The sequence below is a fragment of the Castor canadensis genome, chromosome 11, assembly GCF_047511655.1.
Source record: "Castor canadensis chromosome 11, mCasCan1.hap1v2, whole genome shotgun sequence".
Taxonomy (NCBI): domain Eukaryota; kingdom Metazoa; phylum Chordata; class Mammalia; order Rodentia; family Castoridae; genus Castor; species Castor canadensis.
This window is the reverse complement of record NC_133396.1, coordinates 46,677,929-46,692,350: the sequence shown is the minus strand read 5'-3', so window position 1 is coordinate 46,692,350 and position 14,422 is coordinate 46,677,929. Positions and strand designations below refer to the sequence as shown.

The 14,422-nt window shown below is 49.8% G+C and overlaps 1 protein-coding gene across 4 annotated transcripts; it reads right to left on the bottom strand.

The window, feature by feature from the left end:
• Positions 1-6,867: 6,867 nt before the first annotated feature.
• On the bottom strand, positions 6,868-14,422 carry Serpinf2 (serpin family F member 2). 4 transcript variants are annotated; one of them, XM_074046574.1, is made up of 10 exons: positions 14,279-14,422; positions 12,754-12,910; positions 12,547-12,585; positions 12,360-12,422; positions 11,942-12,143; positions 11,315-11,458; positions 10,969-11,172; positions 10,404-10,546; positions 8,912-9,116; positions 6,868-8,022 (listed from the first exon to the last, which is right to left on the bottom strand). In XM_074046574.1, the coding sequence occupies exons 2-10, from the start codon at positions 12,814-12,816 to the stop codon at positions 7,613-7,615; spliced, it is 1,473 nt and encodes a 490-aa protein (XP_073902675.1). In that variant the 5' UTR covers positions 12,817-12,910; positions 14,279-14,422; the 3' UTR covers positions 6,868-7,612. The 4 variants fall into 4 exon arrangements, with proteins under 4 accessions (XP_073902675.1, XP_073902674.1, XP_073902677.1 ...); XM_074046573.1 differs by lacking the exon at positions 14,279-14,422 and adding an exon at positions 13,999-14,137; XM_074046576.1 differs by lacking the exon at positions 14,279-14,422 and adding an exon at positions 13,999-14,089 and having other exon boundaries at positions 12,754-12,827.

Sequence of the window (14,422 nt, the reverse complement as noted above, 5' to 3'; positions counted from 1 at the left end):
CATTAACATAAGCTATGATTAGACACTACAGGTTGATTGTCTCTTACAGAAATACTTAGGACCCGAAAATGCTTATGACTGGAAGTGTTTCAGATTTCAGATATTTTCCAGTTTTTTTGCATCTACATAATGAAATCTCTTGGGGATGGGACTCAAATCTACACACAAAATTCATTTGTGTTTCATATACACCTTATATACATAGCCTGAAGTTAACCTTATTAACACAATATCTTCATTGCTTTTGTATAGGTTAACTGTCACACTTTCTTTTTTTTTCTTGGTGGCACTTGGGTTTGAACTCAGGTCCTCATGCTTGCTAGGCAGGCACTCTACCATTTGAACCACTCCACCAGCCCAAAATTTCCCAGTGTGATTTAGCTTTATTTATCTTTTGGTGAGACTGGGGTTTGAACTCAGGGCTTCACACTTGCAAAACAGGCACTATACCGCTTGAGCCACACCTCCAGTCCATTGAACTGTCAGACTTGAGGCATCATATAAACACCCAAAAGGTTTCAAATTTTGGATCATTTCACACATCAGATTTTCTGGTTAAAGATGTTCAACCTGCTAGGCACCATTGTTCAGGCCTGTAATCCTAGCTATTCAGGAGGCAGAGATCAGGAGGGTTCAAGGTTTGAAGCAGCCCAGGCAAATAGTTCAGGAGACCCTGTCTTAAAAATACCCAACACAAAAAAGGGCTGGCAGAGTGGCTCAAGTGGTAGAGCACCTGCCTAGCAAGTGTGAGGCCCTGAGTTCAAACCCCAGTGCCACCAAAAAATAAATAAATAAAAATAAAGATGCTCAACCTGTATAATGCAATGTTTTCTAGACCTATAGGCATTCATAGAAAGCCAGTGCCAGGAGCTCCTGCCTGTAATCCTAGATTCAAGGTCAACCTAAGCAAATAATTCAAGAGACCCCATCTCCAAAATAACCAGAGCAAAATGGTGTGGCTCAAGCTAGAGCACCTGCTTTGCAAACACAGAGCTCTGAGTTCAAACCCCAGTCCAACCAAAAATAAATAAATAAATAAATAAATAAAGGATTCAAAGGAGAAGGAAAGGGGAGTGTTCTGGGATATTTAGCTTAAAAAAGAGAAACCTTAGGGCACCCTACAGGTATCTCATGTGAAGCCTGAGGGAGCAGAGCAGGGCCCTGGATGGAACTGTCCAGCAGGCAGGTGCAGCTTTATAGGAAGAAGTGTCAACAGCAGAATTCCATCCTTTTCAACAAAGAATTGTGGAGCATGTCTAGGCAAGGTGCTGCATGTAGATGAATGAGACGTAGTGTCCACCCTCAGGAACTTACTGGCTAATAACAGGCTGGTGTGAAAATATAATGTGACACATTCTACATAACCATCTACCCCTACAGCTGCACCGTCCCCCATGGTCCCCACTGCAGAACCCTTGCTCTGAGTATAAAATGAATGCCAGGTGTTGAATACTTATATGAAAACGGAAAGTAACCTATCTTCATGACTTTCACATTGATTACATATATTGGGTTAAGTGAATTAATTTATTAAAATTAATTTAACCAACCTTTTTTTCATGGTGCTGAGGTGGAACTCAGGGCCATGTGCATGGTAGACAAGTCCTCTGCTACTGAGCTACAGCCCCAATTCTTTTTAAATCTAGGATGGGGTTCCACAGTGTTACCCAGGCTAATCTAGATCTCCTAAGCTAAAGTGATCCTACTGCCTCAGCCTCCGGAGTAGCTGGGACTACAGGCATTGCCACCTGACTGTTGACTTATTTTTCAATAGGTATTTTCAATGGTTCAAAAGTCAAAAATAACAGGAGATATACAGTGAAAAGTCTTCCTCATTCTGATCTCCTGTCATCCAGGTCTATTTTCTACACATAGATGATATTAATCTCTTTTCTATGTATTCTTTTAAAGACACTATTGTGCTTTAAAAAGCAAATATAAGGGGCGGGGAAGGGGGTAAGGGAGAGGGTGGGGGGAGGGAGAAGAAATGACCCAAACATTGTATGCACATATGAATAAAAAAATTAAGAATGCAAACATTAAAAAAGTAAATAAAAAGCAAATATAAGGCCAGTTGTGGTAGTTCACACCTGTAATACTGGCTACTCAGGAAGTCATAGATAGGAGGATTACAGTTCCAGGCCAGCCCAAGCTGGTTAGTTAGTGAGATCCCCATCTTAACAATATAAACCAGGGGTACTGATGGGCTTAATAATACCAGCTATGTGGGAGGCTGTAGGTAGGAGCATGGAGGTCCAAGACTGGCCCCGGGCAAAAAGCTCCAAACCCTACCTAAAAAATAACTAAAGCAAAAAAAGGGCTGGGGGCATGGTTCAAATGGCAGAGTGCTTATGTAATCAAAGTTGTGTATAACCTCCTGGGGGCCAGTGGCCCACACCTATAATCCTAAGCACTCAGGAGGATTATGGTTCAAATCCAGCCCAGGCAAATAGTTTGTAAAACCCTATCTTGAAAAATATGCAACACACACACACACACACAAAAAAAAAAAAAAGAAGGAAAAATACAGGGCTGGCAGAGTGGCTCAAGTGTGAGAGCACCTGCCTAGAAGGCCCTGATTTCAAAATCAGTACCACCAAAATTGAGCATAACTGTATGTGGCAGCACTGGCAGTTAAAGACGGACAAGCCCAAGCCTATAGCTCAGCAATTCCACTTCTAAGTATGTGAGCCAAAAAGACTCCCATGGAATCCACAGTAGAGTGCTTACCTAGCTTGTGTGAGGCCCTGGGTTTGATCCACAGCTCTGCCAACAATAAAATACACCCACATTTGTGCACAAGGAAGTATGTAGAAAAATGTTATAGCGGCATTGTTTGCAGTGCCAAAAAAAAAAAGGTAGCTCCCTGAGTGTCCATCCAAAGGGAATACCTAGATAGAGAGTGGAAACAGCTGCTGTCCTCTCTAATGCCAGACTTCCTTAAGCATCAACTGAACCCTCTATATCATAGCTCCTACAAAGCCAACTGCCACAGATCAGCAGGCAGGAAAGCATTAGACCTCATAAGACACTGGCTAGCTACCAAAGCCGCTGGCAAGAGTGTGCCCTCTACTGGAGGGGTGAAAAAAATCTCATCATTGCAAGCTCCATGCTGTGGCACCTGAAATTAGGATATCTGAAGTCCATCAAACTGGACTGGTGGAGTGGTGCAAGTGGTGGAGCACCTGCCTAGCAAGCACGAGGCCTTGAGTTCAAACTCCAGTGCTATCAAACAAAACCAGAAAAAAGATGCTTTTTTATGCTACATCCCCTAAAGCTGCTGCCCACTTCTTAGGTTCCCTCATAGCCATGCTGGAAAGAGCTATTTACTCTTGAGTCTACACAGCCTCCCCTCCCATTTCCTCCCACCCACTCTGCTTCTGTGCCCACCTTTCCTTTAAACCTACAGTTGCCACCTCTCTAGAAACCTCTGTCCTGGGCAGCAGGAAGCAGAGCACAGCATTCCTCCTTGAAACCTTCACTCTCCACACCCCTCTGTTTTCCTCCTACCTTATATACCCCATCTTTTCTATCTCTGCTGGGGTCGATACTGGGGCCTCTTTTCCTTTTTTTTTTTTTTTTTTTTTTTGTGGTACTGGGGCTTGAGCTCAGGGCCTACACATTGAGCCACTCCACCAGCCCTTTTTGTGTTAGGTATATTCGAGATAGGGTCTTGCAAACTTTGTCCAGGCCAGCTTCGAACCATGATCCTCCTGATCTCTGCCTCCTGAGTAGCTAGGATTACAGGTGTGAACCACCAGTGCTGGCTTCCTTTCTTTTTTTAGTGATACTGTTATTTGAACTCAGGACCTCATGCTTGCTAGTCAGGCACTCTACAACTTAAGCCATTCCACCAGCTCTGTCTTGTGTTGGGTATTTCAAGATAGGGTCTGGCTTCAAACTGCAATCTTCCTGATCTCTGCCTCCCTAGCAGCTAGGATTCAAGTGTGAGCCACCAGTGCCTGCCCATTTTCCTTTCTATTAACATTATCTTCCCTTAATCGACTGCCTCTAGGCAGATCCATGATTTTGTCTGTGTGTGTGCTGGGAATCAAAGCCAGGGCCTTGGCTGGTGGAGTGGCTCAAGTAGTAGAGCAACTGCCTAGCAAGTATGAGAAGTATGAGGCCTGCAGTTTAAAACCTAGTGCCTGAAAAGAAAAAAAGCCTGGTCTTTGCATGTGCTAAGCCTGGACTTTACCTAGCCTCTACTTCCTTGACTTTACATGCAAATCTATGCTCCCAAGTACACACTTCTATCCTTGACCAACTGTCCAATCACCTACCTGACAGTAAAGATGGGTAAACTCAAATTCACAACTCAACAGCACCACTCTTACCATATCCACATGGTTACCCATGGATGAACTTAGAACTTACTGTCCAGACAGACACTTCTAACAAAGCACAAAGAGATGCTACTAATTAGCTGAAGTTTCCCAGGCAAAATGGGACATGTGATTGGCCTGCATCCGTGTGGCATTTCCATCATAACATGTTCAAAGCGAAAACCTTCCATCTGCCTTGTAATCTGTCCCTCACTCAGCCAACCAGTCTCCTTTCTCCCTCCATTTGTCTCCAGTCTGTTCTCTTCCCAGCAGCTAGGTGAGCCTTCCAGAGCCTAACTCAGATCATGACATCCCACAATTAAAAGGCTTCCGCAGTGAAGGAATCATTGCCATCCACAATACAGACAAATTTCATAAACATGAGGTTGAGTGAAAGAAGCCAGACAGAGATTGGGCTGTAATATAACTCAGTCAGAGCATTTCCCTAGCCTGCACAGGACCTGGGTTCGATCCTCAGCACCAGAAAAAAAATTAGAGAGAAAAAGGGAGGGAGGAAGTGGGAACTGCTGATTTTTTTTATATAGAGAATTAAAAACCAGGAAAAACTCATTAATGTCACCAGAAGGCAGGAGAGTAAGATTTGTTTCTTGTTCTGGGGCTGGTTGCGCAGAAGCATTTGGTTCATGAAAACATTCTTAAGTTTGTGTATAACTATGATTGTATACTTTGCATATTATATTTTAACTAAAAAATTTAAAGCAAAACACCCTTCTGCAGCTTCCCTTTAGACTTGGAATAAAATCCAAACCCCAGCTCTAGCCTGCAAAGTCCTGTGTGATCTGGCCCAGTCCACCTGTCTAGTTTCATTTTTCTTTCATCTCTAGTCACTTCTAGTCAAGCTAGCCTTTCTGTTTCTGGAAAGATCCAAGCCTTTTTCTGCCTCAGGGCCTTTGCTCTGGCTTTTATCTCTTCCTAAACATTCTCACATTCTTTATAAATAGTCAGGTCCTTATATCATCCATCTCTCAGTTCAAATATCACAGCAGCAAATACATCCCATGGGCTGAGGGTGTGGCTCAGTGGTAGAGCACTTGCCTAGCATGCTTGAGGCCCTAAGTTCTATCTCCAAAACCACAAGAAATAAGTAAATAAATAAAAGACTCCCCACAGTTACATAGTATCACAAAAGCCTGAGAATTCCCTTTGTAACATTTGAGATCATTCTGTTTACTGTGTCTTGTTTCATTTTGGGTTTCTTTCTTAAGAGGAAGGAAGACAAGGAATGGTTCTGATTCAGGTGCTGTTCCTAATGCAGGACTGCATCACAGAACTATGTCTTGTGTTTTCATTTGTTGTCTACACCACTGCACCACCACACTGGGGCTTCAGGGTGACAGGAGTCTTGTCTGCTTGGTTGTTGCTGCATCCCCAGAGACTGGTGTGCCGCTGGGCACTTGGAAGTTGCTTAGTAAGGACCTGCAGGGTAAAGGATGCAGTTAAGGAGCCAGCCCAGCAGCTGGGAGAGACCAGAAGCAATGGCAGTGACTCAACAGAGTGATGACCAGGTCCAGACCTTGGCTCTGTGTGAGGAAATGAAGAGGCGAGCTCAAGAAATATTCAGGGGGTTGACTGGGTGAGAACCTTCCAGTGAATTCTTACTTCCCCCGAGTTGTCCCTAAAGCCCTTCATGATCTGTCCCCAGCAACTGCCTCCCTCCTCCTCTTCTCTACCCTGTCCAGCCCCACCCTCTCCCACTCATCTTGAACTTCCATGCCTGGTCCCAGCATTAGCCAGTCCTCTGCCAGGCCACTCTCCCCTACCAGGGTGCTCTCCCCAGAGACTTCCAAGGTACTACTTCCCACCTCCTTCATGCTCCTTCTTGAGTGTCACCTCCCTCCCAGGGAAGAGGTCCTGGGAGAGGACCTTCCCTCCCAGCCCTGTCCCCTCCCCTGCTTCACTTCTTAAGGATAGTTGCCCTCCAACAGACAACGCAGGTGTCACCCACCTCTCCACACTGCCCATTTATAAGCAGCATGGTTCCATGCTAATGCTCTCTAATCCCAAAGTACATTAGGGCTCCAGGTGACTGCAGTCATATGGACACCCTGAACTCACAGACAAGGGCACAGCAGAGAGGCACACTCACTCCAGATGGCCATGGCACTCCCACCCACGTAGATCTGTCCTGCCCCCAGCTCACTGGGCTCTTCAGAGGAAGCTGTCAGCCCTGGGCCAAGGCACCCCCCCAGCTGCATCCCCCAAATCCTCAGCTGTTAGCCTGCCCCCCGGCTGGCGGGCGCCAGCTCCTGGCAGAAGGGCTGGTGTGTAATTAGAAACTCCACAAGCTCCCTAATTGCCGGTTTTCGAACACTGGAGACTGGCGCTATTCTGAGCTGCCCTGTTGACGCCTGCCTGAGGCACCTAGAGAGGGACAGGCTGACAGCAGAGTCAGGCTGGGGTGGAGGTGGCCCTAGAGAGGGTTGGCATGTGGCCAGAGACCAAACGTGGCACACCAGTGCAGTCTGCTGCCTCCCTGCCTTCCCCTTTCTCCCATCCATTCCAAAAACAGTGACATCAGCCAGCCAGGCCCATTCATTCTTTATTCAGGTGGCATAAAAATCACTACAAAAACTTTACAAAAGAGCCTTAAGGAGCTAATAGGGCCCTCCCCGCCTCAGCCCCCTGAGCTACCAAGCAGAAAGAGGAAGTCAGGAGAGAGGAAGGAAGGGGATCCTGGCAGTGTTGGCATCTCCAAGGACCCAGCAGGGAAACTGGGGTGTAAGGGTGTCAGGGGTGGGCTAGAGGCTGAGGCCTTCAGCAAGTTGCATCCGAGTCAGGTTGTCAACCCACCCAGGGGAAATGACCCAGGCCCCATGAGGGGCAAAGGCTGCTCCCTAGTGTCTGATTCCAGGACAACACTGCCTCCAAAGCCATCACCAGGCTCCTCAGCCAGGGTGTTGAGAAAGGCAGTCTCTCCCTCCTGTGCCTACAAATGTGGAGTTGCCTGGGCTAATTAGGGCCTCACCTAGCCTACATCCTACCAAAACTGGACCCACAGCTGTTCTACCACTCCTGTCCCAAAAAGGAAACCATCTGAGCCCTTTTGGAAGAAATGAAGAGGGATCCCGCCCACGGTTCCCACACCTTCCCTCCTCCTGGCCCCACCCACCCCAGATTCCCCAGGAGGAGCTGAAAGAGAATAGCTCCTTTCTTCTCCAGACTGCCCCCCTGGGTCCCGCCCCACTCCCACAAAGCTGGATGGAAAGAGTCACATTAATCGAAAGGCTGGTCCAGGCGGGGACTCAGGATGCTGGTGGCCTGGGTCCTCACTTGGGGCTGCTAAACTGGGGGTAATCCTCGTCCAAGGGCGGAGCGAGTTTTAAGTCGGGGTCAAAGGCCTTGTCTCCATAGAGGAAGGCTTTCAGATTCTGGAGGAAGTCCTTGTCAGGAGAATCTTGCTGCTCCTGGAGCTGAGGTTGTGCGTTAGGGTTGGGGTTCCTCACGGTGCCCACAAAGAGGGGCAGGCCTGTGGTACCCTCCAGGATGAAGAAGAGGAAAGGGCGGTTCACACTGAAGGAGGAGAGCGACATGCGGGACATGGCTGTGCTGGTGGCTGCAGCTGCCTCCACGCCGGCCTCACTCAGCTCCAGGGTAGACTGGTGCTGTACACTGGACACCACCAGCCTCTCGTCAGAGATTCCACGCAGGTCTGGGCCCTGGAACAGCTCCTGCAGGCCTGCCCAGAGCAGCAGATGGCTTTTCAGAGCTGCCCTCTGCTCCCAGCTATCTAAATCTGTCTGGCCAGGGAATACCTTGAACCCACAGATTGCTGTTTAACAGCCATCTAACCTTCAAGCTCAAACATCACTTCCTCTAGGAAGTCTTCCCTGACACCAGCCCCAAAGTCTGGGATCAGACTTTGAACATGTACCACTTCAGTATTTTGAAGACACCCTCTGTCCTATCACTTACACTGGATTGTAAGTAATTCCCCATGTGCCCACCCCGTTAGACAGCATTTTGTATACAGTGGGCTGCCAGTGCCTAGTATAGTGCCTGGAATATAGAAGTTGCTTCATAGGGCTGATGAGTAAATTCATTTCTTTTTTTTCTTTCTTTTTTTTTTTTGGCAGCACTAGGGTTTGAACTCAGGGCCTTGTACTTGCTAGGCAAGTGCTCTACCACTTGAGCCATGCTGCCAGTCCTTTTGGCTTTAGTTTGTTTTTCAGAAAGGGTCTTGTGCTTTTGCCTGGGCTAATCTCAGACCACCATTCTCCTATTTATGCCTCCTGTGTATCTGGGATTATAGACATATACCACTACACCTGGTAAATGTATCTCTTTAACAGTGTGACACTCCAGCTTCTCCTCCCTCACCTTATAGGATAACCAGCAAGGCTCACATGCCACCCTGGGCTCTCTTCCCAGAATTTTTTGTAGTACTCAGTCTTGGGCAGCAGAGTAGGTCCCTATGCCCTGGGTTGCCCTGCTCACCCCAGGACAGAAGATCCAGAGGATCATATCATACCCTCTCCTCCAGGACTCAGACCTACTGCCAGCTGGAAGCCTTTCCTCATCCACCTGCCCAGCCCCACCTAGGGCTCTCCCATGCCCAACCTCCTTACCCAGCTGGCTGAGGGTGGCCACCAGGTCCAGCTGGTGTTTCAGATGCAGCTTTGGCAGCCGCACCTTGGTGGGCTTCTCCCGCAGCGAGGGCTGGTGCAGGGTGTCCCAGCTCAGGTTGGCCAGTACCTGGGACACGTTCCATTCAAAGTGTGTGGGCACCATGACCACAAAGCTCATGTTGTTCTTAAAGGGGAAATGAGCCACCTACAGATAAGGGAACGAGAGAACATGATGAAAGCACCCAAACCTAGCTGGGTCTGGACCAGCGTGTACCTCTGTATTTCTCAGACAGATGATCACCTGCTCCAAGGCAGCTTGACAAGTGTGCAAATGAGATAATGCTTTGAAATCTTCTAGCAGTGTTTGAACTCATAAACTGCGCTCAGTAAATGGTGGGTCTCTCTCTGTCTCTCTCCCTTTCTCTCTCTCTCTCTCTCTCTTCATCTGCTCCTGGGTAGCTGTGCAAATAGGCTAAGGAACCTTTGCCTCTCAGTTCTCCTTGTGTACAATGGGCAGGGTCTCTGGTTTTCAAACTGTGCTTGCGTTCTGTGGAGGAGTCACTGCAAAGGACAACGGTGGTACCCTCTCCACTCCCTTTCACCTTCACCTAATGACTTTGCCAGCTGTGCACAAATGCTAAAATTTGGAATTAAGATTTTTTTTTTTGAAACAAGGTCTTGCGATGTATCCCTGGTTGACCTGGAACTGGAGGTCCTCCTGCCTCAGCCTCCTAAGTGCTGGAATATGTCATGCTTGCTCTGCAAAACAAACCAACACTGCCATGTCAGCTGCAGCTCACTGGTCCACAGCTCAGTATCCCAGTCAAAGGGACCACATTAGGCTAGAAGCAAGGAAAGTCATACCTGAGGCAGCTTGGCACAGAACTCCGTCCAATCAGAATGTTCTGTGCAAGATGCTGAGAAATCCAACCCAATAGGATCCTCCCTTCTAAGAAGCACTGGGTGAGAACTCAGGTCAAATCTTCCAGGCTTTGGAATGCTGAGACCCTGAGTGGATTCTAAGGTGGTCCCTGTGCTGGCTCACAACACACAGGTTCTTGTAATAAACCCTCATTGCCAAAGGTTACCTGGGTCTCAGCTCAATGCCCAGTCTTCAAAGAATTCTCCCTGACCCAGTCATTAACAGATCACCTTTTTCTTTCTCTTTCATAGCACTTACTATCTGAAATGATCATGATACTGGATTCTTCCCCTCTTAAGAGCGGGGCACTGTCTCCCTTGTGCTCCACTAGAACCCCAGTGCCTAGAACAGTATCTGGCCCATAGCAAATGACTAATATATTTTCCTTGAATGAATGAGCCTCAAAAAGCCTGGGATCTCAGTCCCCCTGTGCAGGGGAACAGTGGAACCTTTCAGAACTGCCTGACCTGGGTCAGGACTGCAAGGAAGGTGGGACACCCCCTTCACTCCACAGCCTTCCCTCCCTTCCCACCTCCCAGCACCTAGGTCTGCTGGGCAGCCCAGGGTGACCTGTATCTCAGGCTGCTCCAGCAGGAACCAGCGCAGAGGGTACGAGTGTGCTTGCATCATGTCCACTGGCACTGTGAACTGCTCATCTAGGTGGAAGAAGTCTCTTTGGGTGAGGCTCGGGTCAAACTTGCTCTTCCAGAAACCTGTGGCCAGGCAGAGGCAGGGGCCATGAAGACTGGACCCACCTCTTGCCCATTCCACCCAGAACCCATTCAAGGAAGAAGTAGAGGTCAAGACCCTAGGCAGTACTGTACTACCTGGCACCCAGTTGGTCTGAAGTCTTTTCCTTATAGTATTTTTGAAATCTGGGGTCATAGTTTCACCACTCTCTGCAATGCTCCCAGGAAACTTCCCTGGGTCTTTGCAGCTCTAGTGTTCTCCCAAGGCACTCTGCTTTCAACAATCCAGTTCCTGGGCCCCCTCCCACCACACCAGGACAGCCCCCTGCCTAACAGCCTGGTCTGAGGAGGAAGAAGCACCCTCAGAAGGAAGCCTACCCAGCTCCTCTCAGCCGTCAGGGTAGGGTTGGCATGCTAAGGTGGGGGGCTTGAGAAGGAGAGCGCACCCTGAAAGTGGATGGCATTGAGGAGAAGTAACACCGTGTTATCAGGCAGCTCTGAAAGGAAATCTTCAATCTTCCCTTCCGTGGCCTCCTTCACCCATTGGTTGATGTTTGCCAGGTCTTCCTCCTGCCTTCCCATCAATTTCACAGGCTTCGCACCAAAGAGCTCTTCTGATTGTTCCAGGAAATCCTCTTTGATGGGAAATCCTGCACACAAAGGGCCACAAGCTGATCCCAGGGCTCCAGGCTCCACAGCCACCAATGCTCCCAATGGCTACCTGAGGTTAAGTCTGAGCCCTCCCCCTTGTCTACTGCAGGGCACTGCCTAGCTCCCTCCTTCGGCAGCTACCTTTCTGTAGGTACATTCTGGCAGCCAGTCGGAATGTCCCAGGGCTCAGGTTCTGGCAGAGGTGGCTCAGCAGATGGGGGAGACAGGGCCCGGAGTCTGCATGCAGCACCTGTTGCAAGCTCCGCAATGTTTGGTTCTGAGCACCTGGACAGGACCATGTGGTCTGAGGCCTAGGCCCAGGGTTCATTCCCACCCCCACTGCCCACTCCAACCTTCTCACATGTCCGTGGTGAGTATGCTCATGAAACCACATGTTCTCCTCCTACAGCCACTGAGTGACAGGACTCCTAATTCCACTTCCATCACTGTGGCTGACAGGCTGGGCAACCTCATCTCACTCAAGTTGCCTTCCCTCTCTGGACCTCAGTTTCCCACAATGGGATCAACTCTCATATTACTGTCGATATCAAACTCTTGCACAAAAACCACTAGGGAGATTAGTGAATAAGCACATTCTCAGGCCCAGGCCCTGGGAATCTGGTTCTTAGTGGCTGGTAAGGGCCCAGGAACCTGCATTTTTACCAAATGTCCATGTGACATTGAAGGAGGAGCCACCCACTAAAAACCTTTGCAGCAATAAGTTCCTACTGGCCTCCCAGTTCTGCTGGACAGGTGCTGCCACAGTACCTAGTGCCAGGTGAGACAGTGCCAGGGCCACACTCAGGGGTGACAGGATGAGATTGGGGCTGGTGGACGTTTGAGCCACCACAGAGAACAAGTCAGCAGTGAAAGCCATCATGGCCTGGGCCAGCCTGCGGGTCTCCTCCGGGGTTGGGGCACCCTTGCAGTCTCCCGGGGACCTTTTCAGGGCAGTCTGGCCATCAGGCTCCTACAGGGACAGATCAGGGGTCAGTGAGGTCAAGGTGTCAGCTCCAGGTTCTCTGTTGAGAAGGCAGCAGGGCCTTGTCCCAGACCCGAGAAAAGGGGAGAGTCACATGGGGGTCATTCCCACCCCTACCCTTCTGGACTCCAAACTGTCAGCCCCACAGCCATGCCACCAGTTTCCTGGCCCTGCCCACTCTTCCTTAGCCCCACCTGGTTATACCTGGTTGCCCAACTTGAGGAGGGACAGCAGGGGCAGCTTCTCCTGAGTCTGACTGCTATTTGGCTGTAGAAAGGAGAAAGCAGATGGAGAGTAACCCTTCCCATAGCTCCCCCACCCTGCCCAAGCCACAGGTGAGGAAAGATCCTTCAGTCCCTCCCTCCCACAGATACCCCTCACTCTCCAGTACCTGCTGGTCAAAGGACTCCATGGCATTCACAGGCGAGAACTGTTGAGAAAATGAGAATAGGAGGTAGAGGCACTTCAGAGCCAAGCCCTCCCTGGATTCCAGCACCTTCTTCCCCCTCAGCCCCTCTGACTTTCCTCCACCCCCCATCCCCAGCATCTTCTTCGACTTGACTGACCCTACCCCACCAAGTCCTCAGCCCAGCCTCACCACCAAGCAGGGGCCTTGCAGGCAGGACAAGCTGAACACCAAGAGCCCCTGGAGCAGCACCATGTTCCTGTGTCCTATATCAGGGACCAGAAGGCTCAGTTCCCACTTCACACTCCCACACCAGGCGGTGGAATCCTACCCACGTTCACTGACAGATCTGCAGAACCAGGGTACACATCCAGAACACATTTAGCAGGGTTTCTCAATCTGAAGGGTAGGACGTCCCCCTGACGTTTCCCCCCTTTGTAGTTTAGTTTCTGGTTTTTCACTTCTCATGCGCCAAGGATATCTTGGTCAATGGGGGTTGTTAGAGCCCTCATTCTTCCCAATGGGGGTTTGAATCTAGTCTGCGTCTCTTGCCAGAGGACCTTGGGTGCATCCCTTAACCCCTTTGAGCTTTGCCTCCTTATCTTATAAAACGGTCCTTATCTCCTCCCATGCAGATTGTGAGGACCAAAATAAAGATGGTCTTTGTAAATGCTGAGCACATGCCTGACACCTGGCACTCAGTGGATGGCAGTTGTCAGCCTAGCTCTGGGCATGCTCTTGTGGAAAGGGCTCCCAACCCAAAGCTCCCATCCAACCTGCTGTCCATCTGCCAACCTTTCTCACGCTGGTCAAGTCTTGCCCACGAGAGTGAACAGGCCTGTGAGGCCCTGAGGTCACAGCAAGAATAGTGGGACGTCCAACAGGCTACTGTGTTGACCAAGCAGCAGAGCCCAATGAATGACTCTGGTCAAGACACCTTTGGACTTACGGGAATCACAGGCCTCATCCCCGACTCTGCCCCTCACTCTGTCCCAGGCCTGTTCAGAGAAGCCAGACTGGTAGGTGGGGATGGGCAGATCCTGGTCTGGGGGAGGATAAATTAGCCTTGACCTTGACCTCAGAGAAGGCCTCACACTCTCCACCTGTACCTCACCCGTCTCAGTGCCACCCCTTCCAGAAGGCTGGAAGATCCTTCTATCACCCTCCTCCCCACCCCAACCCCCCCATAACTCACAAGGGCCCTTGGCCAGGCCTGACCTCCAACCTGGGCATTTGAATATTCCTGGCAAGAAAAGGCCTCCAGTTTTTTAAGTCCCAGAGGGACTTTTCTTGGAACCCCCACTTTGGCTCTTTACCACACCAGGAGGCTTAGAAACTACAGTCGTGAATAAATTCAGCCCAGACCCCTCAGTCAAGTGGGCACCTCCCCACCTCCTCTGCTGTGCAAGGAGCAGGCTGAACCACCCTCCATCCTACCTCTGCAGGCTCCTTGCCACCGCACAAGATGTTCCTCTGTTCCTCTTGCCCCACTTACGTGCTCCCCACGCTCTGCCCAGCTCCAGCCAGCCCAGCCTAGCCCTCCCCTCCCACCTGGACCTTTGCTCTTAACCAACCCCTGTTCAGCTTGCTTTCTCTACTGGTAAATATTGACCTGCACATCCGGTTAAACATTGATATGGGGGCCAGAAGCCCCTTTCCCACCAGGATGTGTAATCCTGAAACAGCTGTCCAAAGACCCCCTGGATTTGGGTCCTACCTGAGGCTGGAAAAGGGAGGTTCAGGACACAGTTGGGGAGGCTGTGTCTGGTCAGCCAGGAGGGCGGATCCAGGACACACAGGGACCTGACACTGTGTCAGTCCTAATATCCCCACAGGTGGGGATTATCCTTGGTCTGTCAGG

Bases quoted from the DNA above. Each gene is read 5' to 3' on its own strand.
- Serpinf2 (XM_074046574.1), bottom strand. From the start codon at position 12,816: ATGGTGCTGCTCCAGGGGCTCTTGGTGTTCAGCTTGTCCTGCCTGCAA. The intron at 12,144-12,359 runs GTATAACCAGGT...CTGTCCCTGTAG, and splicing joins TCCTCAAGTTGGGCAACCAG to GAGCCTGATGGCCAGACTGC. The intron at 9,117-10,403 runs GTCACCCTGGGC...CCTTATCTGTAG, and splicing joins TGGAGCAGCCTGAGATACAG to GTGGCTCATTTCCCCTTTAA.